Genomic DNA, 23,573 nt, shown 5'->3' with positions numbered 1-23,573 from the left:
GTTTAAGAGTCCAGTGAGTTAGACCTGATTTAGTAAATATGGAGTGAGAATTAGAGTTATGATGTTATGGAAGTAGCGACAGATCATTTCTCCTGTATTGTGATGTACATCCAAGTGAAACGTATTATTGAATAGAAGAAATGTAGGGCGGGGATTTGGTTCAATACACTAGTTGTTGATTGGATGAAGGCAGATCTGAATGTGAGCTTGCAGTCGATTTTAAGAATTTTTATGCAGACAAAATTATTGGAGAAGTCTGTATGTCACTAAAAAAGAATTATTTCAAAGGTAGATTGAATTATTACATTTTTTTAAGTTAAGAAATGTAAAGTTAACTTTCAGGTTTGTATTTTGTACATTTGAATTGCTCTTAACTTAAAACATTTGACGAAGCTAATTAATACGTTTAACTTAAAATTATCATGTAATCGTAATTTAAATATTTTTTGTAGTGGAAGCTTGGCTAGCTTGAACTAGCTCATTTAATACATGCTACCTTGCTAATTGGTATCACAATGCTTTGATATCATTAGCATAGCATAGCACTTGCTGAATGAGTGCAACAATATAAAACATTTAACATATATCTGTTCTCAAAACTCATGCTCTACTCATCACCATGATGGTAACCCCCCCACCCCCCAAAAAACCCAACATTACAGAAACTAGCATAAAACCATTAAACACTACTAAATCTCCCACTTAACATTAATCTCGCACAAAAACATTATATAACACTTCATTTCGAGTGTTTCCCTTTTGAGTGTCACGGCAAAGAATGCTGGGAAATTTAAATCCCAGCCCAATTTCAGTTACATTTGTTTAAATGAAAAGAAACAAGTTCATAAAACTCAAAATAATGAAACAATTCAGATTATGTGAACTCCAAAAAAAAAAGTTAAAAAATACTCATAAAAGTTCATTTGATTGAACTAATTTGTTTTTATGTGCATATAGGAAATAGATATAGTGAAATTCCATTTAATGTCAAGTAGAATTTAAAATTCTACTATTATTTACTCACCTTCAGGTTGTATGACTTTTTTCAATGCAATTAATATCAATCAGAACTGAGGCTTTGAAGTTTCAAAAAAGATGCAACACCACCATAAAAGAGTCATAAAAGTAATCCATACGACTCCTACTGTATACTGTTATATTCCAAGTCTTCTTAAGTAATATATTAGCTTTGTGTGACAAATAAAATTAAGTCGTTATTTCCATTGTATTCCTCATTCGTTATAATGTAAATCAGAAAAAAAGTCATACAAGTTTTGGACAATATGAGATAATGGCAGGACTTTTATTTTCGGGTGAGCTATGTGTTTGAACTACAAATTAGCAATCTCACTAACCGTTTTTGATCAGCGGTGGATACAGCGTGCTGTAACTTTGAACAGTGGAACGCAGGGAGGAGTGAGTGGTAATTTACAGGGCTGTAAAATGTATTCTTCGGTTTTAGTGCTACAGGACGTTTTTGCGAGGGAAAGTGTGATTCATGCATTGCAAATGTGTGGGATTTATAAAGCGTTTTGGAGTGAGCTCAGCGTGTGCTCACATCTCTGAATCTATCGGTCATGAGAGAGAGACGTGATCGGCGGGGATATCTTCCTTGATGGGGAATAGATGCTCGGTCATCATCTGGTCAGTATATCAACAGAAGAGCTGAAGCTGTCTGAAGTCTTGCCTTGTCTCTGGCCCTTGAGCAAATGATCCTCTGAAAGACTTTTGTGCTTTCCATTAAGGGATTCGGTGGATTGAAACCCCAGGGCTATGACATCTTTGGAAACTCTAGTGATTTAAACAATCAGATAAAATACTTTACCAACATCTACAGGTACATATTTTATTTTAAACAAACTTTCTGTTAGAATGATTTCAGATTGAGACTCTAGAGTGATCTCAGATACAGTGACCCCCAAAAATTTACACAACTACAGTGCATTCATTTCATTGATAACAAGTAGATACACTGTAAAAAGTGATCAGTGACCCGTTGCCTTAAAGTTATTAAGTTATAAACTACGTCGGAAACGTCACGCTAGACGTAGGCAGAAGTACCGCCCCCGTGTTTACAAAGCGCACATGCGAAGACTAATACAAACGGCCTTTAGTAAAATAAAAAGGTAAAACAACGATGTCGGACAATTTTGAAGTTGAAGATGGAGTGTTTTTTGGTCAAGGGCGTTTGTATTAGTCCTCTCAAGTTAGCTTGGGGCGGTATTAGTCTTTGCATGGTCGCTTTGTAAACAGGGGCGGTACTTCTGCCTATGTCTAGTGTGACATTTTCGACGTGATTGTGCAATCACTGGCAAGCCGCAGAGCAGCGCAAGATGAGCAATTTAGGTTAAAAATTACCAATCGCTTCGCTAGATAAGACCCTATTCCTCATCTGGGATCGCGCAGAGCCTCTGAAGCGCTTTGAAACTGGATCGATTTGGACCTTCAACATTTTGTTTACCATTAAAATCAATGGTGTGGAGAAAAATCCTGGAATGTTTTCCTCAAAAAACTCATTTTCTTTTTGACTGAAGAAAGAAAGACATGAACATCTTGGATGAGATGGGGGTGAGTAAAGTATCAGGAAATTTTCTTTTTGACGTGAACTAATCCTTTAAACGACCATGTATGAAGACACATCATGGCCATATTCCAGGATGACAATGTCAAGATACATCAGGCTCAAATTGTGAAAGAATGGTTGGGAGGGAGCATGAAGAATCATTTCCACACATGTGCTGGTGTAGACTTTTCAGAGAGTTGTGCATTTTTGTGAAGGTCTTGTACAATGGTGCTATATGGCACTAAAAGTGGTTCTTGGCTCGTAATCATAGGGGAACCACTTTTGGTGCTCTATAGCACCATATCTTAACTGGTTCTGTATATGGTAGCGGTGCTATATAGCACCTCATTCATCCCAAAGAACCAGTGAAGAACCACTGAAAAACTACTGAAGCACCGAGATTTGGTGCTATACAGCACTTAAAGTGGTTCCCCTATGATTACGAGCCAAAGCACCCCTTTTAGTACTATATAGCACCATTTATTTTTAGAGTGATTTACAATACAAGAGTCGAGCACTCAGTAAAGTCTATTGCACATCCCAAAGACTTACAATTAATTAAATTAATCCAATTCATATGTGAAAAGGATTCTTCATGCTTCCTGCCAACCATTCTTTCACAGTTTGAGCCTGATGAATCTTGACATTGTCATCCTGGTATACGGCCATGATGTATCGTCCTATACGAAATGAAAAATGTGTCCAAATACTAGGACATGGACTAAGCTTTTTTTAATAGCCAATCTTCTCCACTTCTCCGCTGTCTTACGTCTTGACCTCCTGGCCTTAGCTCAGCTCTTGTATCATGGCTCCAGCTCTTCCTCTGTCCATGTCACAACTTCCCAAAGCGTCTTGCACTCAGACGGACACCTTTTGGATCCCCAGCACTAGTTGTGGTGCCAGTACCTCTGCTCCATAACTCAACTATCTGTCATCTACAGAGCATTCCTTATCAGAGTGGAAAAAGTGTGTGCTCATCTGTGCTATGCTCTGTTTACGAATAAGAAATGGGGAATCTTTGAGACATGAGCAGTTGTAGGAACAGAATAGAATACAGGCTACATCATGTTATATTAAAGTAGTTCACACCAATGTAAAAGCCATTTACTCACCTTCATGTCATTTTAAAACTGTATGCCCTTCTGTGGAACACAAAAGACGATATTGTGTTTCAAATGTTTTTCAAGGGTCATTGCAAACGCCTAACTGTACATCCTCTAGCTTTTATGGAAGGCATTCCAGAAGACTGATTGAGTTCTTTTTTTCTGATGTTACCCCACAAACAAGAAAAACAGATAATATTTGTACATGGCCCCTTTATGGTTTTGAATGAGATGTATGAGAGGATTTATTGTAAATGATTTAAAAGCCTGTTTTTTTTTATAGTTTCATCATTCCCTAAGGCATATTGTCCTGCAAAATTCATTAAAACAGAAGGATTATAGACGGATGAGTCTCAGAAAGATAATGAGAATAGAAAATCAAGTCCAAATCTGGGTCAAAATTTGTCTTTGTGAAAAATTAGAACTTGGGCAGTCCATCAATGTGTGACCACACATCAGGCTGAAAGGGATAAACTATTGAAAAACCCCATTAATGATTTACCGACATTGTGGTTGTGTAGATGACATTAATTGGTCACAGCAATCACAGCTTTCTGGGGAGTCTATATTGTAAATAAAACTGTGGATCTTGTACAAAGCCACATCATGTCATCTTTCAGAGATCCCCAAATGATTTATCTCAGTTTCATGTTAGCACATAGAAAATATAAAACTGAATTACAGGTTTTTACAGTGCATGCTCTGAACGATCCATTGGAGCATCTGTTTATACAGTACGTTGGAGTGTGTGTAGGAAGTCAGGATGTAGCACTTTAACTGATCGGCCTGAGCTTTTGACAGAATTACTTGTCTGAGGCCAGAAACAGATGCAGGATCATATTTCGTAGAGATAGCCTTGAAAAGCCCTTCCACACTGAAGTAAGAAGAACTCTAATGTCATGGTTATGTATTAGCCCTGACAAAAGAGAATGTCATACACCTGCTCTGCATTAGGTGCTCATCACCACAGTATGCCTTTCTGGAATGATGTGAAAGGACATCAGTTGGAATACAGACTTTTAGAAGATTGAAGGGCTCACCGTTAAAACTTGCAATTCTTTAGGTCAGGGGTCTTCAAAAGGGGTCCACAGTGGTGCTGCAGAGGGTCCTCCAATTATTGTTTGAACTAACTTTTGTGAGATTTTCACTAAAAATATTAACTGTTTTCAATTAACAAGACATTTTTCTTGAGCACCAAATCAGCGTATTAGAATAATTTCTGATGCTGTGTCACTGAACTTTTACACGGCACCCCGGTTTGGAAACACTGCTCAATACACTCTAAAAAAAAAAAGGTTCTATATTGCACCAAAAATGGTTCTTGGCTCGTAATCAGGCACGTGCAGAGGGGGGGGGGGGGCTTTGGGTGCTCGAGCCCCTGCCCTTTTTCAAAATGAATCAAAAGTGCCCCTCTCAGACAAATATCAATGATAATATCGTGGTCATAAATGTGATTATTATAACATGACATTGATGACAATGTATACAATAGTAACGAACGGCTCAAAAGTCGGACAATTTCTGTTGAGGCGTTGCCATAACGCGTTGCTATGGGTTGCGTGCGTTTTGATTGATTGCTGATTTTCCTCTGTTCGGAAGCGGCTCTCGAGCCAAATATGGTCCTTTCACAGAGTGTGTGGCCTCGCGGGAAAAAAAAGTAAACCAATATTTTTTTTCATTCATAATCAGAGCTAATGTGTTGATTTAATTACAAATCTATATATTATATGTTTTAAAGTATTACACAATTCACCAATGCGCGTTTGTCATGTATATACACCAACCAATCGTGATCTGGCAAAGCAAGTTCAACTTCCATTGGGCGATGTGAAGTGGAGCGGTAATTTTCTGTTCTTATTCATAAATCGGTTGAAAATTACATGGACAAACGAACTAACGTTTCGGGCTTTCGGTACGGTGCGCGCGTGTACCGAACGGTTATGAATGTAATCGATAACAGTTAACAGTCGGCTTATTTAAAGCGCGGAACACACTTCAATCCGAGTTCCCACACGAACATATTAAGTATTCAGTCCATTTTATCATGAAATTTAAACGATAAATGCCATTTTAACGCTCTATTATGTGACGTGACAGAGAGACGCGTATCAGTTCAACTCCAAGTGGCAACGCGCGGCGCGCGAGTGAACGCGATCATCTCTTCCTAAAGAAATTAATATCTAAAGGTATGTTGAGGATACATTACAACTTATTGAAACGTATCATATGTTGTGTAATCGCTCCATCGGTGTTTCAACCGCGGAAAGACAATAAAACAGCTTGTAAACAATGTCATGTAGAATCACATTTACCTCAGAAGTCATTCAGTGTCCACAGTGAGTTCACTAGAGAGATTAACTCTTCACTGAATACATGCACTATATTAGCCTATATATTCATTATATTAGCCTATATATATTCATTATATTCCACTTAGCCTGTTAGTGATGTCTTGTTTATTTAATGTATGTTTAAATAAACCTGTCATGAAAATTACAGCCACTAAATTATTATATTTCAACGAGTTGGAGAAAAAAATAATAATAATTAGATTTAGATATTAATGCAAAAACTGCCTTATGTGAAGCTTATGAGTGTTGATTTTTATATCTAAAAATAAATAGCAAATGAATTTAGGCTAATAGTTTGGGCTCTGTTGTTAATCTTTAATAGCAATATGTAGCCTAAGGGCTCCCTATATAGTTTACAGCATTATCTTTAAGAAACTTTTAGTTATAACTGAATTAATTTAAGGACAGACACAATTTTTTTTTCCATTAAACCACTGTTGAATAAAAATTAATAAAAAGCAATTTTGTAAAACTGCTGTACTGAATCCGTAGCAAACCGTGACTTCAAAACCGAGGTACGTACCGAACCGTCAGTTTTGTGTACCGTTACACCCCTAATATATATATATATATATTTACATATTGCCCCTTTTTTACATTTGAGCCCCTGCCTCTGAAGAACTCTCTGCACGGCCCTGCTCGTAGTCATAGGGGAACCTTTTTTAGTGCTATATAGCACCAATTTTGGTGCTTCAGTGGTTCTTCAGCGGTTCTTCAGAGGTGCTATATAGCACCTTAGTCAAAGAACCGGTGAAGAACCTCTGAAGAACCGCTGAAGAACCTCTGAAGAACCGCTGAAGAACCACTGAAGCACCAAAATTGGTGCTATATAGCACTAAAAAAGGTTCCCCTATGATTACGAGCCAAGAACCATTTTTGGTGCAATATAGAACCTTTTTTTTTTTAGAGTGTATAGAGCAGTGTTTCCAAACCGGGGTGCCGTGTAAAAGTCTTCCGTGTAAAAAATTTTCTTCAAATTTTTCAAATAATTCTCTCTTTGTAAACTTTGTTCAATGCATGCGAGTGCTGCCGTATGTTCGAATATGACCAGTCAATTTCGCCGTCATCACCCGGGTGTTGTGCCAGAAGCATACACAGTAAAAGAAATGGACAGAGCGACCCCATAGACTTCAATGGGGAGAATTGAAGTCAGGATAGGAGCACTTACTTCCTGATGGCTGAGCGTACTGCGCAGCCTCAGACTGAGCTTGACGACGTAGATCTGACGTGATCAGCCTGTCTGACAGTTGTAAGTCTTCTAGTAGTTGTGCAACCTAAAATCTGAATCACCGAATCTTGCAGAGACCGAGAGGGTGAGCAGGAGCAACTTTTGATGAATGAAGCAGGATCTACAACATCTCTATCTGCGTTTATGCCTCCACGTCCCCCCGATTGCCTCATTGACAGTAAAAGATTGCCAACGAGCTTCTCCTCGGGTCTATACGGTAATTTGCTCAACAGCGCGACACAGTCGCGGGGTTATGACGTTAGCCTATATTTTACAAAAACAGCTTCAACGGGGCGATAGTGTAAGATACAAGGTAATGGAGCCTTTTATACATTGTCGTGTTTGTTTAGAAATAAACAATGGACGAATGGAGTCTTTAAACGCCTCAGGTGTAAAGATATTCACTGTCAAAGTGAGGCCAAAATGAATGGGAGTCAATGGGATGCTAAGAAGACGCGAATTAGAGGTCGCTGTGCTGTGAGAAATTTTGTCTCTGTGCACTCATCCGAAAGCGCGCAGACGTCTCACATCGCGCAAATTTTGAGTTCTCTTTCAAGTCTCGCTCTTGAACAGACAAATTCAGACAAAAAGTATATCAACATGTCCATCTTTATGAGTATTCTAGCAGACATAGTCTGTATATGCCTTAAGTAAACTTTATACAGTCGAGAAAAATGTCTTAGTTAATTGACTTTCCTGTAGCTCAAACTGTAGAGCATGGCGCTAGCAACGCCATGGTCATGGGTTCGATTCCCAGGAAAGAACTGACAAAATGTAAAATGTGTTCCTTGAATGCAATGTAAGTCGCTTTGGATAAAAGCGTCTGCCAAATGCATAAATGTAAAAATGTAAATGAGAAAAACGACGCATATCCGAGCATTAGGTCTTAAAGGGGCAGTAGCCTTTACTGCTGTCCGTTTAATGTCAAACAACAAAAGGACATCACTCACTGTCCTTGATTGAACAGCTTTTGTAAGTTTAATAGGATTAATTTTTAATTTATACAGTCAAATATGCAATGTTATTTTACATTTGATCAATTTCTGTACCTGAAAACTAATGTTAGACGTACCTGAAAAACCTGAAAAGCATAGTTTATTTTATTAGTATCTTTGCTCTATAGTATTTATTTGTGCTGCTGCTTGTCTTTAAATTATTTGTTCTTATTATTTTCTTTATTTTTATTTGACATTACTCCTTTTTTCCCTGAACATAGCAAATACTGAACCGTACCAAAACCGTGAACCTAAAACCGTGATACAAACCGAACCGTGAGCAATCTGTACCGTTACACCCCTAGCGCAACGCATGCGAGGGGGTGCCACAAAATGGAGAAAATTTTAAAAGGGTGCCATGACTGAAAAAAGGTTGGGAAACACTGCTATAGAGTAATGGCTGCCAAAAAATCTCTTGTGCCATCACAGGAATACATTTTAAAATATATTATAATAGAAAAAAGTTATTTGTAATTGTAATAATTTTTCACAATATTTTTGTTGTTTTATTTTTGATCAAATAAATGCAACATTGGTGAGCATGAGACTTCATTCAAAAATATAAATATATATATATATATATATATATATATATATATATATATATATATATATATATATATATATATATATATATATATATATATATATATATATATATATATATATATATATATATATATATATATATATATATTACCGACCCCTAACTTTATTTTGGAACAGTATAGTGTATTTTTAGTATATAACTATTGATTATTATTTTGAAGGCTTTCTAATTTAAGCATCACAAGTATGTAAGTGCTTTAATGTATAACTATATGCACATTATTATAGGCCAGGATTAAAATGTTTTTTTTTTTTATCCACTCTGGGTCCTTGACCTGAAAAAAACATTGAAGACCCCTGATTTAGGGCATACTATGAGCCAAAAAGAAATCAAACATTTTTATATTAGATTTTTAATGCAGTCCTGTTGATGGTTCTGTATTTAAGCATGTTTGTCCATACCAACATGTGTCTGTAGTGTCTTCTCTAACCTAACATGGTCAACTTAGCTGTTTTGTTGTTTACGAGTCTGGATATCATAGATATTGGCCGTGGCTTTTCACTACAATGGCTGATTAGATCATTATGTGCACTATAAATTGCTTGTTTTGATACTCTTTATGATGGTACTCTTTATTTTTCAAGTACACGCAGCAGATGTTCAATTGCAGCCTGTCTGTTCTTGAGAAGGAAATGAAGTGTTCTCTGGAAGAGGTCTTCAGCCACAACTCCAAATTTATCACTTAAAGGAATAATTTGCCCAAAATTATATCACCCTCATATTGTTCCAAAACAATATTACTTTTTTTCTTCTACAAAACACAAAAGGACTAGACTATGTTTTCATTCTCTTTTCCATGCGATTGCAATGAATGGGAACTGAAGCTTTCAACCTTCAAAAAGGATGCAATTGCACCATAAAAGTACCATAAAAGTAGATTATACTACACAATATAGCTGTCTTCTGAAGCAGTACACTAGGTTTACATGAAGAAAAAAACAAAATTAAAGTCATAATTCAGTGAATCCTATCTTCTGCCCTAGCTCTTCTTGCATTCATGAAAGAAGTACAGACCATTTCATAAATGAATCATTCTTTTAAGTTGACTTTTTTGACAGAGGTTAATGGCTCACTGAAGGGCAAGATTATCATTGAGTTGCTAAGTCTGAGTTTGTCTCTTATAAAGCGATTGAATGGCTTTAGAAGACTTTTATGAGGCTTATGGTGCTTTTGCATAATTTTTGAAGCTTAAAAGCTTTTTTCCCCACCTATTTTTTGGGAAAAACATAAACATGCATCTTTGGTTGTCTTCATTTTTGGCAAGTCTTGGATCCACAAAGTGGTTTACATTCACATTGATAGGTGTAATCACATCCAGTCCCATATTATGTCACAAACTCTCCAGTGTGAATTAGTCTTTGTGTTTTGAGCTGGTATTGATATGCACATGGCCTTAGGATTTGCATGGCTGTTTTGCTCTTTTTCTTTGTCCTGTTCCAAGCTCTTTATTCATTCAGATTTCCAAGACTGGAAGTGGAAAGTCTTAGTGGTCGCTGTTGTACTGGCTCAGATACAGAGATCTGTGAAGTTTAAAAGCTCAGTTCATAAGTCAACATGCATTCACGTGCAGGTCTCATTTTATTCGGACATAGTGGACAATTTAAATATGTACTCCATCAGTCAAATCTTCATTTATTGTTTTTATGCTAGAGTGTTTACTACTCGACAATTCCTTTTGCTCATTTTAACTTACAGTGGCCCTAAACAGTATTTTGGACACTAATGTCACACTAATGTCACTGAATTAAGTGCACTTTCCAAGCAAAATATTTTCTATTTCTTCAGGTTTGTTAAGATTTATATATATGTACATAGTTGTGATTACACCTGTGTTAATTCATACAGTACATCCACTAAAAATCACCAGTTGTGCCCAAAAAATGTAACTATAAAAATGGCTCGGAAAAGGGAATTTAATATTGAAACCATGCAGAGCAGCATTTGGTTGTAATGCCACTTGCTTTGATATTTTGTTATATAATACAATGGTATTCAGACATTTTTATTTAACTTATGTGACCAAATACTTTTTGAGGCCACTGTATATTATTTCTGCACATTCAGCGGTATTTGTCTTTAAGTTGTAGCACATGGATTTTGGAAGCTATGTGTGACGAGAAAGAGTTATATCCTTAGGCAGAGGCCGGATTTTATTGCATAAACAGCTGTAGCTGTATCTCTTGGCTGCTTTGTGGTCATAAGTTTGGAGAGATCCAGTGCTATGGAAGCCATGTTGCATAAAACGTTACAGGACCTCAAGGTCATTATATTAATTCTCTATTCTTTCACAATGTAAAAAAAAAAAAAAGTAATAATAATAATAATAATAATAATTGCTTTACAATATATTCGCATTCTTACAATGGGCAAGCACTTTGTGGTGTTGACATAAAATGTATATACAGTATTTATTTATTTATTTTTAATTACTTATTATATATATTTTATTGAAAGTATATTTTAGAAATACATGGTCAGCAGTGGTTGGTTGGGCACTGTGAATATCATTCACAATGAGGTTATAAGCTCATTTTGCGCTGCAGATGCTCTCTGTAAAGCCTTACTGGTCTCTGCCAGAGATGTCATCCTCATTCCAGGACATTCCCCTGTTAATGTATTTCAGGTGTAAGATTCTACTAACACCAGGTTTTCCTCTGCTCATTCAATTATCTGTCTCACTTACTTTTGTAATATAAAGCAATGTGATGTCAAAAAGTAGCCTTTTGTGTTTATGTTTGACCTATTATTCACATAATAACACAAGGGAAGATGCAGTCTCTGTAACCTACTTTTGCTTGTTATTCAGCCACTTACAGAAGTTCCTATTGTGAATAGTCACTGTGTATTTTATTTAATTCAATTATTCAAGTTAAGTTCCTCTTTTCAAAACACTGGCTTTTTGTGTTATTAGGACATTTAAGGATGAGTCATTGCTGGCAGATAAGAACAATGAACTCATTTAAACAGTGGTTTGCGCACATGAAGATATCAGTGTGTGACTCACAGCTTTGGCGTCCAAATAGCACAACTACTATGTATAATTCTGAAAGTATAATCTCTTTGAGTTGGCCTTGATTTCTCCGGCTTCAAATGCTCAGAGTTTGACCACCGGGCTTCAGAGAGAGACTTTCCGTTCAGGCTGACAATCCCCATAAGCCAAGTCTGAGACCTCCCTGTGGAAGTTAGTCCAGAGGTGTGACCCTTCTGTGACATTTACAGATGTCATCTGTGATATCGCGCAGGTTCTCCGTTCTCCAGAAGGGTTGCTTGCACCTTACCTATGCCTTTTAGGGAAGAGCAACAATGAGAACGGTGCTACCAAAAAATCAATGCAAGTCTGCATACTTGAAAATGTCTAAAATTATATTAAATCATTCAGCTGTCAAAAATGCAATTTCAGCCAAAAATGAAAATTAGACCATGATTTACTCACCCTCAAGTCATCCTAGGTCAGGGGTCTCAAACTCATTTTACCTGGGGGCCGCTGGAGGTAGACTCTGGGTCAGGCTGGGCCGCATCAAGTATTACACAAAAAAAGTAGCACAACTGATCCAATCTTCACAATCTTTATTATTAACAGTTCTTCAACATGAATGTTTCTTCTGAACTGAACTGTTGCTCTGAATTTGAACTAAATATAGCCTTTAGAAATTAAATCATGTAATATGAAATAATGATTGATTTTGATTTCATTTTAAATAGTAGACTAATTCACAGCAAGGCCTTAACCAGGTCTAACAGATCAGTGAGCGAAATTCTAGGTCTAATTCTAGTTGGGAAATAATCTTTTTGGGATTATTTGTAAACAATATTTGCATTCATTTGCGTCAAATCTATTATTAGTCCCGATATTCTTCGCATGAGTGAGTGAATAAATACATAGATCTGCGATTTACTTACGGATTCCCCAGTGGTCTGGTGGTAGAATTTTTGTCAACCGTGTCAAAGGTTCCGGTTTCTAATCCGCTGTCATGTAGTTTTTCTTCATTAAAATCAAATTTGTTCATCAATGATTGTATAGTAAGACCATGGACACGTTTGCATTTTGTTTGGTGATTTGACCGGAAAGAATAGAGTCTCTCTCCGCAACAGCATTAAGCGATAGATTGACGCGCTCGTCTGTGTGTGAAGACTGTGCAGTGTGCACGAGCCAAAAGAGAACGTTAACCCCGCCTACTTTGATTTGATTGGCCATCTCAATCATTTTGACATTGACGAGCGCTGTTAGACCACCATGCGTTTCAACTGTGTGATCAGCTTTGTTCGTCTGTTCCTGTCAATCACGCGGTGTCAACCAATTATACTGCACGAGGGAGGGGCGAGCCAACTCTCTCTCACACACACACACACAAAGGAGGCAGTAAGCGCGGCACACGCAACGACTCAGCAAAAGGTGCTTTTCAGAGCAACCCGCGGGCCGCACTAACACTAAACTTTGATGTCAAGAAGGGGGCCACAAAATATCATCCTGCGGGCCGCGAGTTTGAGACCCCTGTCCTAGGTGTATATGACATTCTTCTTTCAGACAAATACAATCAGAGTTAAAATGGCCTTCTGAAGCTATGCGTTTGTGTGAGAAAAATATCCATATTTAAAACTGTATAAACATAAATAACTAGCTTCCGACAGATGGCTGTACGCATCGATTTACGGCGAAAGAGTAACCCCTGAACTGACGCAATGACGAACGCGGAAGCGCAGAGGCGGCGAAAGAGTGAAGCCCAATTTATACTTCTGCGTCGAGTGTACACCATAGCTTCGTCCTAGGCTGTGTTTTGCATAACCTACGACGTACCCTGACGTGCACCTCTCCAAAAATGTAACAACGCGTCAATTCTATGCGGACCGCAAGCACGGTGTTTGGTCTGCCAGAACCCCTCCCTCAGGTCAATAAAAAAATACAAAAATGTGCGATAGGAGTGTGTGTCTAGAAATGGGATGATAGTTTTATCCTTACATCTGCTATATAACAATATTTGGTAGTCCAGACATTCTTTAGGTTAGTGAATAAATACATAGATCCTCTGTGTATAGTTCATTTATTTTCTCATTAAAACCAAATATGTTAATCAGTGATTGTATATCAAAAACAGGGACACATTTGGGTGCATTTCGTTTTGTGATTTCAATGGAACGAATAGTCTCCGCAACAGCAATCGATTGAAGCGCTTGTCTGTGCATGAGCCACCGATACTGAAAACAGTGGCCACAAGCTCTCGGCATGATTTCAAAAACGCATTCCAGCGCCAGATCTTCTTATTTACCTCTACTAATCAACTAGAGATGCTTAATTTGTTTTAGATACAACAACTCAAGCTATCGCAAGTCGCTATCTATTTGCCGCCATCACTGCTGCTGCTACTCCGACAATGTGCACAAACAAGCTGCTTCTTCTTCGGCTTTTGCCTTGATACTGTGGGTTACACCATCAACATGCCGATGGAGACTGCCTACTAGCAGTCTGCATGTGGAATTGCACATTGACGCGGACAACAACGCAGAAGTATAAATGAAAACCAACGCGTAACTTGCAGCGTAGAATATACAGCGTTGGTCCGACGCAGAAGTATAAATCAGCCTTAACCCCTGACCTGACGCATGACATATTGACGAATGCGGAAGCGCAGAGGCGGCGAAAGAGTAACGAACGTGGAAGTGCAGAGAATAGAGCAAAACAAAACACCGGTCATGAATTAGGAGTCTAAAACAAAGAAATGCCGGAGGATTTCGATATAAGAGAAGAGGGGCTTGAGTTTGTTGCCCAGCCCTATTTGTTTGAACCACGAGAGGCATCAAAGCTTGCGATACTCCTACATCCTGCGCCATATATGGCGTCAGGGGTTATTCTTTTGCCGTAAGTCGACTTGCGTATAGGCCGTCTGTCGAAAGCAAGTTATTTTAGTTTTTAAAGTTTTAAATATGGATATTTTTCTTACACAATTGCATCGCTTTGCTTCAGAAGGCCTTTATTAACCCTCCGAATCCGTGTGGCACGGATGGATGCACTTTATGGACTTTTATGGCCATTCACTGCCATTATAAAGCTTGGAAGAGCCAGGACATTTTTTAATATAACTCCGATTGTATTCGTCTGAAAAAAGAATGTCTCATACACCTAGGATGACTTGAGGGTGAGTAAATCATGAGGTAATTTTCATTTTTGGGTGAACTATCCCTTTAAGTCTTTTGTGATCTTTTGTTTGATTAATGATGTCATCATAACATGGCGTGTTATCTGTACGCATTTTGAGCTATCCGCGTGTATGTCTACACCGTGTGATTCCGGGTGTATGTGTACGCCGAAACGAACCATCATCTCCGCGTGTATGTCTACGCTGAGTGATTCAGCGTGAATGTAAATGGATTTATAAACATACTAAATTATGTTTTTTTGAAAATGTAAAAATGCAGAATGTTTCTTGTGATAGGTAGGTTTAGGGGCAGGGGCAGTGTGTGTGTGATGGGTAGGTTTAGGGGTAGGGGCAGTGTAGGGGGATAGAATGAAACAGAGTTGATAAACACGCTAAAAAGCGATTATGCGTCTTGATAGCACGCCAAAATGGCATACGAATTGGCGTGTCATATATACGCTATTTCATGCGATCAGTCTGCAAGTGAAGATATTTTTAATGACATTTTAGCGATTTATGTCCCTCCATAGACAGCTACGCAACTACCACTTTGGTAGAGATTGTTAAACTAATCCATATGAATTGAGCGATTTAGTCCACATTTTCTGAAGAGACACAATCGCTTTTTACGCTGAACAGATTTAATTTAGGCTTTTATTAACATAAACATTCATGGGGCCCTATTTTAACGATCTGAAACGCAAGTGTCAAAGCGCGAAGCGTAAGTAACTTTGTGGGCGGGTCTCGGCGCTGTTGCTATTTTCCCGGCGGGATAAATGGCTCTTGCGCCCGGCGCAAATCTAAAATGGGTTGGTCTGAAGTAGCTTCATTATTCATAGGTGTGGTTTGGGCGTAACGTGAATAAACCAATCCGAGCGTCATCCAACATTCCCTTTAAAAGCAGGTGCGCAAGTTCCATTATGGATTGCTATTATTATGGCGTATTTACCAGGCGCACGCCAGGAGCGGTTCACAGCCGAGGAGACTGATGTTCTTGTAAGAGCAGTGAAAGACAGAGAAGTGAAGTTGTAATGTTGTACATTATGGTAAAGGTGATTTCACAGTGTTTTTTTTTTTTTCAGTCTTTCAGTTTTTTCAGTTTTTCAGTCGATTTTTTTTCCTGGTTCTTGACGGACAAACCAATTTGTCAGATGTCCTTATATACATATATGTCTTGCCACTATTGGGCAAACAGGTCTTATCCTTAATTATTACAATTAGCCTGAATCATTTGTAAGCTAGATTTATGCCTATTTTTTCACATCTTCGTGGCACACCACAATGATTTCCATCATCTCATGTGTTAATATTTTTTTAGTGTGTAACAATTTATGATTTGCAAAAATAACTGTTGCATCTGTGTAGATTACATGAGCAAAGTGTATGCGCGTTGTGCACGCTATACATTATGGTCAAGCATGCGCCCTTAAAATAGCATAATGAACAACGCGCAACGCGCCACTGACTTTAGACTAGGTTTTTTCTGGTCAGTGGCGCAATTGTTTAATGGAACAGCAAAATAGCACCAGGGATTGTTTGCGCCGGAACACGCCTCCTTTTTTGCGCTGAACCGCCCAGGGAGCGCAAGTTCATTCACTAGTTTAGCGACGTGCTTCTGTGGAGGGAAAAGCGCGCTTTGCGCGGGTGCAAAATAGGAATGACACATGCGTCGGTGTACAAAGTCAATTGCGCTGGGTGCAAGATAGGGCCCATCATCTCACACATCAGTTATGATAAACGGAAGCTCAAGCATGTTCACTTGACGTGCGAGAACCAATGAGGTTCATTCTCGTGTTACGCAGCACGTTTGAGCTTCCACAAGAACCAATGAGGTTCATCCTTGTGTGTTACGCAGCACGTTTGAGCTTCCGCAATAACCAATGAGGTTCATTCTCGTGTTACGCAGCACGTTTGAGCTTCCACAAGAACCAATGAGGTTCATCCTCGTGTGTTACACAGCACGTTTGAGCTTCCAAAAGAACCAATGAGGTTCATCCTCGTGTGTTACGCAGCACGTTTGAGCTTCCACAAGAACCAATGAGGTTCATCCTTGTGTGTTACGCAGCACGTTTGAGCTTCCACAAGAACCAATGAGGTTCATCCTCGTGTGTTACGCAGCACGTTTGAGCTTCCACAAGAACCAATGATGTTCATCCTCGTGTGTTACGCAGCATGTTTGAGCTTCCACAAGAACCAATGAGGTTCATTCTTGTGTTACGCAGCAGGCTTGAGATTCCACAAGAACCAATGAGGTTCATTCTCGTGTTACGCAGCAGGTTTGATCTAGTGTTAGGGGACAACAGTTTAGGACCCAAGACCAGAAGAAGGAAGACCAAGAGTCAGGAGTGCAATTAATTCAAGAAAAATGTACTGAAGAATATTTTGCAGTTTTATCAGCAGAAGCCAGCTTCGAGTCTCACAAGGAGTTCATAGGCCGTACTCCCTGCATACATACATTTTAGACAGCAATTATACTCTTTCCCAAGGTCTAGATACGTCATTACTGCAGGTTGAATGATTCTGATTGGTTAAGAGAAAATAGTTAGTCATATTAAATTTCCACACATGGTCAGTTAATCAGATGCATGTCTCCATAGATCACTTGTTGATGCTCTCACCCCGGAATTAGGCACGTAGTGACCTTCCAGGTCTGGAGCAGGCGCCAGTCCCCCCCATCTCCTAGGATGCCTGTAATCCACCTCCTATACTGATCTGTAACAAAGAATACACAGATATACTAAATAAATCCACTCGCCCAGTTTTGCTAAGTCAAGTCACCCACACACTACATGATTATCAGGCCGATTTTGGGCCCAATTCTCCCCCTCAGACAATCCTAGGTAAAGTCCCGATTATCTTGATGGTTCTACAGATTATTTTATCAGATATTCCTGATGTGATGTGTGTTAAGAGTGATTTAATCTGCTAGAAAGAACATTTTAAAAATATTTTAATGTAGGCCAGTGTTGAGAAGCTAATATCCATGGTAAAAAAAAATGTGTGAGCCCAGCAGGATGGCATATTTTCCTTCTTGTATAACTCTTGTGGCTTTGGGCAGTGGCAGTGGCACTGTCCGTTTGCTTTGTCTCTGTTCTCAGCCTTTCCCTCTGAAGGTCTACACATTTTTTGGAGACACCTCTCTATATACTGACACCAGCCCTAAAGCAGCCAGCTTTATTCTTCAATGCAGATCATTTAAAGCGATTCCGACTGTTATGCCATGCTGTTATTTGGCAGGAGAAGGTTTGTCATGTAACACTGTATGTACTCATAATTCTAATAATTTTTTATTCAAAGACAGGTTTAGAGCAACTGAGCAATTAAATTGAGTAATTGAGTCTTCAAAATCACAGATTCGGCTTCAAGGATGCTCCCTTTGACTTCAGGGTAATCTGGGATTTTAATGGGATTTTAATGAAAATACAGGCTTTCTTGGGTCACTTCATACATAGACTAAATGACTAAAAGCTTTATATTCTGAGGAGGCTATTCTAACCATATTAAATGATCCCCCTATGAGCTAAAAACAAACATGTAAATATGTCTACAAGTTATTTATCCTTCAGCTTTCTTTTTGAAGACTTGATTTGTGTTTCTTCCTTCCTTAGCCTTCAGCCAGTGAACCCTGCAGTAAATCCGGTTATGAAACCTGCGTCAGAAAGTATGATATTTTGCATTCTGATTTATCGTCAAGTTGCTTGTAAAACCATTTAGGCTAAAGAATACTCCTATGGTAGAAATACTCAATGAAAAGAAGATCAGGATACATGGGACAGGGAATTCTTCCCTAATAACTCATAATTTTTTATGCAGATTTTATGACGGAAACTTCTTTCTGCTTTCTTCAACACAGTCTCTCATCCAACTCATCTTCATAAATAAGTAATAATACTTTGCTTTTTTATTTAGCTTCTTTTGCTTTAATATCTTTTTTCATTCATACTTAAAGTTGTATATATATATATATATATATATATATATATATATATATATATATACACACATTTATTATATATTCAAGAGTGAATAGTGATAGTTTTTTGTTTGAATAGTTGGATTTTTATTCAGATGGACAAATCACGAAAAAAAAAAAAAGCATTTTTGAAAGAAAATTGTTTCCAGGTCTGGAAAAGTTAAGAAAATCAATACAATCTTTAAAAGTCATAGGAAAAGTCATGGAAATGTCTGTAGTCAATTTAATTTATAGCTCAATTTGTTCGAAATTGTTAGTGTAGTCTCTATAAAATAATTTTAAAAAGGACTGGTAATGATTAATAGTTCTTAAATTGTATTTAAGTGTATTTAAATGTACAAGAACAATGATTTGTGGATAGATGTAAACACCACAGTGAAGACAGTAATTCATGGATATTCATTGCTCAATAGGTGTGGTAACATGATTAATATGCATGATTACCAGCAGGGCTTGGCATTAACGTTTTTTACTCAGCAGCCACTGTGTCTAGTGGTTTTCCAAAGTTACTAGCCACACACAGTTACTATTTTCACTGGCCACAATTTTGACATCCATACCATGGGAAAAAACTGCCATATAGATATTTTTTTATTTATTATCTCATAATTTGGCAGCAGGTACACTATATTGCCAAAAGTATTGGGACACTCCTCCAAGTCATTGAATTCAGGTGTTCCAATCACTTCCATGGCCACAGGTGTATAAAATCAAGCACTAGTCATGCAGACTGCTTCTACAAACATTTGTGAAAGAATGGGTCGCTCTCAGGAGCTCAGTGAATTCAAGCGTGGTACTGTGATAGGTTGCCACCTGTGCAATAAGTTCATTCGTGAAATTTCCTCTCTACTTAATATTCCACGGTCAACTGTTGAGCTAGTATACTTTCTGCAAGTGCGCGAGGGACCGCATCACATTAAAATCGTCATTGAGTAGTCTGCGTCCGTGCTGTCCGCAGAGGTCTGTGTACACGTCCAAACTGGAGTATAAATGAGCCTTTAGTGGTATCATAACAAAGTGGAAGCAATTGGGAACAACAGCAACTCAGCCATGAAGTGGTAGACCACGTAAAATCACAGAGCGGGGTCAGTGCATACTGAGGTGCACAGTGTGCAGAAGTTGCCAACTTTCTGCAGAGTCAACAGCTACAGACCTCCAAACTTCATGTGGCCTTCAGATTAGCTCAAGAACAGTACATAGAGAGTTTCATGGAATGGGTTTCCATGGCTGAGCATCTGCATCATCCAAGCCTTACATCAGAAAGGGGCAGTTGTGGCCTAATGGTTAGAGAGTCGGACTTGTAACCGGAAAGTAGCGGGTTCGAGTCTCGGGTCCGGCAGGAATTGTCGGTGGGGGGAGTGAATAACCAGCGCTCTCCTCCACCCTCAATACCACGACTGAGGTGAGACCCTTGAGCAAGGCACCGAACTCCCAACTGCTCCCTGGGCTGCCCACTGCTCCGGGTGTGTGTTCACGGTGTGTGTGTGTGTGTTCACTACTGTGTGTGTGCACTTGGATGGGTTAAATGCAGAGCACAAATTCCAAGTATGGATCACCATACTTGGCCACACGTCACTTCACTTTCACTTTCACATCACCAAGTGTAATGCAAAGCACGCCAGTGGAGACGGTGCTCTCTGGATTGACGAATCACATTTCTCTTTCTGGCAATCCGATGGAAGAGTCTGGGTTAGGCGGTTGCCAGGAGAATGGTACTTGCCTGGGCTTGGCCCCTTAGTTCCAGACCAGTCTTAATGCTTCAGCATACCAAGACATTTTGGACAATTTCATGCTGCCAACTTTGTGGGAACAGTTTGGGGATGGCCCCTACCTGTTCCAACATGACTGCGCACCAGTGCACAAAGCAAGGTCCATAAAGATGAGCGAGTTTGGTGTGGAGGAACTTGACTGGCCTGCACAGAGTCCTGACCTCAACCCGATTGAATACCTTTGGGATGAATTAGAGCGGAGACTGTGAGCCAGGCCTTCTCATCCAACATCAGTGCCTGACCTCACAAATGCTCTTCTAGAAGAAGGGTAAAAATATTGCGCGGGGTTGCACATAACGTTAATTCTACTAATTCCCGCAGATTTCGCGCTCGCATCTGAAGCGCACACACACATACCGTAATAAAGCCGCCTCTGCTAAAGTGCAAAAATGAGCTCCTTTTTCCAGTTTATTAATGGTCAAATACACTCAAAAAGGTCTCAATGCCCATCTTGGTGATTTTAACGTAAACACAGTCGTAACCAGCTCACAGGAACAGTGTTTGGGATCCATGCGTGTGTCAGGTCTTAAAGGGACAGAAGTTATTTATTATTCAAACTACAAAAAGACAAACGATCACTCACGAGTACACATATTCTGAATGCCTTCAGCAGAATTCAAATGAGCCATTTTAATCTAGATTAATTCCAAGATTACAGTGATATTAATCTAGATCAAAAAAATGTATCTATGCCCACCACTATTATATATACAATTCAACCCGCCAAAGTGGCTAGTTTTTTTCACAAAGCATTTTACTTTGCCTCAGCTGATAAAGAGACATGCACTCATGCATTGCTTGTTCATCATGCATTTTGGGGCGGAGTAATGAAGTGAGGGTTGTGTTTGGGTTGATTTCAAATATCAGAAATCGCTTACTGCCCCTTCAAATGTACAAGAACAATGATATATGCATGGGTAAACACAGTCAAGTACTATAGTAGTTTAAACACTATTATGAAATTATTTCATTACATAATGGAATTATATAAAAATGAATCTAGCACTATTGAAAAAAAGAGTTGAAATGAGTTCAATATATTCTGAAAGGTGATTACACTAACAAAGCATTTGCTGTGTGAAGATGTTATATTTCTAATCTCTAATTCTGTGTGACTGAAAAAGTTTGGAACTGAATGTGTTTTACCCGACCAGATAATATAAGCCAAGAGATGCATTAATTTTGCCTTTAAAATGCCTTTTAAAATACTTTACTGTGTCTGTTAAGGCAGGTATGTGACATTCTCTGATCAGAACCCACTCCAGGCCACTGCCAAGACAGTTTCATGTCACTGTAAAACCTGACTGGACAATTTTCCACCTATGTCAAAGCAATGAGGTCATTGTTGCTACCCCAGGTCTAAAACCCTCCAGGCACCATGTGGTGGTTAGATCCTTCACCCTGCGGGACTGCATCTCACAACACACTTCTAAAGTTTTGCTTCTGATTTGTGTCTGTCAAAACTTTAAAAGATATAGAGAGTCAGTAGAAAATCCAGAGTTGGTGGGATTCCAGTAAACAAACTGCTGAATAAATGTGGTTTCATAATTGTCTTCAGGAGAGCACAATTCAAAGTGCAGGACATAACATTTCAGAAATTTTTATTGGCATATATAAATAAATGAAAACCATCAACCCTTTTAATCTGCCATTAAGACGGCAGATGTGTTGTTATGTTGCTGTTTTGTCTTTGACTTTGTTTTAATATTTGATTACGAAAACTATGCCATTGATTATGTGAAATGGCACTTTTGGGATTAATAAACTGCAATCAGGGCCGGATTTACCTCATATTGTGACATATTTTACTATTTAGATAGTAATTGTCTTGCATTGTTTTGCCATTAGAGTGAAATAATAATAATAATTATTCTCCTAAATGTAACCCCCCTCCCCATGGTCCCTCATTGAGGACCTCATAGTTAGAATAGAGTTTTATCATGAACTTATTCACGCTGCAACAGGATGTTTCATGAGTGAAGTCTTTTTTTTTTTTTTTTAACAGCTGTTGACTGGAACACTCGATGGAAAACTGGCTTTGTTTCATCCGGTCGAATCTCTTCTCCCTTAAGTGTGGAATTTACCCTATGGCTCAGTTCTTGCCCCAAGTCCACCGATGCTGCAGACTAATGGAAGTCTTACATCAGTCACGTTGAGATGCTAGCGTACCACCTCTGAGACCTACATCATGGACGGGATCTGTGATTTCATCGTTTCAGCCGCCACTGACAACCTACAGATGTGACAACATGCTCACGCCCTCAACCATTAAGCCAAAGATGCACCCTCAGAGAAAAGTCCTTTTGAAATTTACATAGCAACACGTTCCCATGCACGGATACACATATACACACTATGCAGTATTATGCACAGGTTCATCTGATGTGTAATATCCTTTCTTTACTTTTTTATATATACAATTTCAGACCCAAAATAATATTTTTTTTAATGTTTCATCTGTGTGTTGAATAAAATAACCCTTTTTGCAGCAGTTTGTAAGGTGCTACCCTCTGAAATTAAGATGGATAGAAGGATATCATTCTTAGGTAAGTTTATTTTTTAGATTTGGTTTTGCATGAATGAAATGCTATCAGAGACATTTTAGCATTCTCGGGTAATACTTTATTTTATGGTCCAATTCTCGCTATTAACTAGTTGCTTATTAGCATGCATATTACTAGGATATTGGCTGTTTATTAGTACTTATGAAGCACATATTAATACCTTATTCTGCATGACCACATTCTACATCCCTTAATCCTATCACATACCTAAACCTACCAACTATCTTACTAACTATTAATAAGCAATAATTAGGAGTTTATTGAGGCAAAAGTCGTAGTTAATAGT

General features: G+C 38.5%; 1 protein-coding gene across 1 annotated transcript in view; it reads left to right on the top strand.

The window, feature by feature from the left end:
- Positions 1 to 22,794, top strand: part of wdr27 (WD repeat domain 27) — a gene marked incomplete at both ends in the record, with an annotated part of 70,864 nt that extends 48,070 nt beyond the window's left edge. Inside the window, one exon of the mRNA XM_079842250.1 lies at positions 22,729 to 22,794. Coding sequence (XP_079698376.1) covers positions 22,729 to 22,794 — 66 coding nt within the window. The remainder of the gene's footprint in view (positions 1 to 22,728) is intronic.
- Between the last annotated feature and the right edge of the window lie 779 nt (positions 22,795 to 23,573).

The sequence above is a fragment of the Gobio gobio genome (genome assembly GCF_949357685.1).
Source record: "Gobio gobio genome assembly, chromosome: 18".
NCBI lineage: Eukaryota > Metazoa > Chordata > Actinopteri > Cypriniformes > Gobionidae > Gobio > Gobio gobio.
This window is presented reverse-complemented; position numbering and strand designations above follow the sequence as displayed.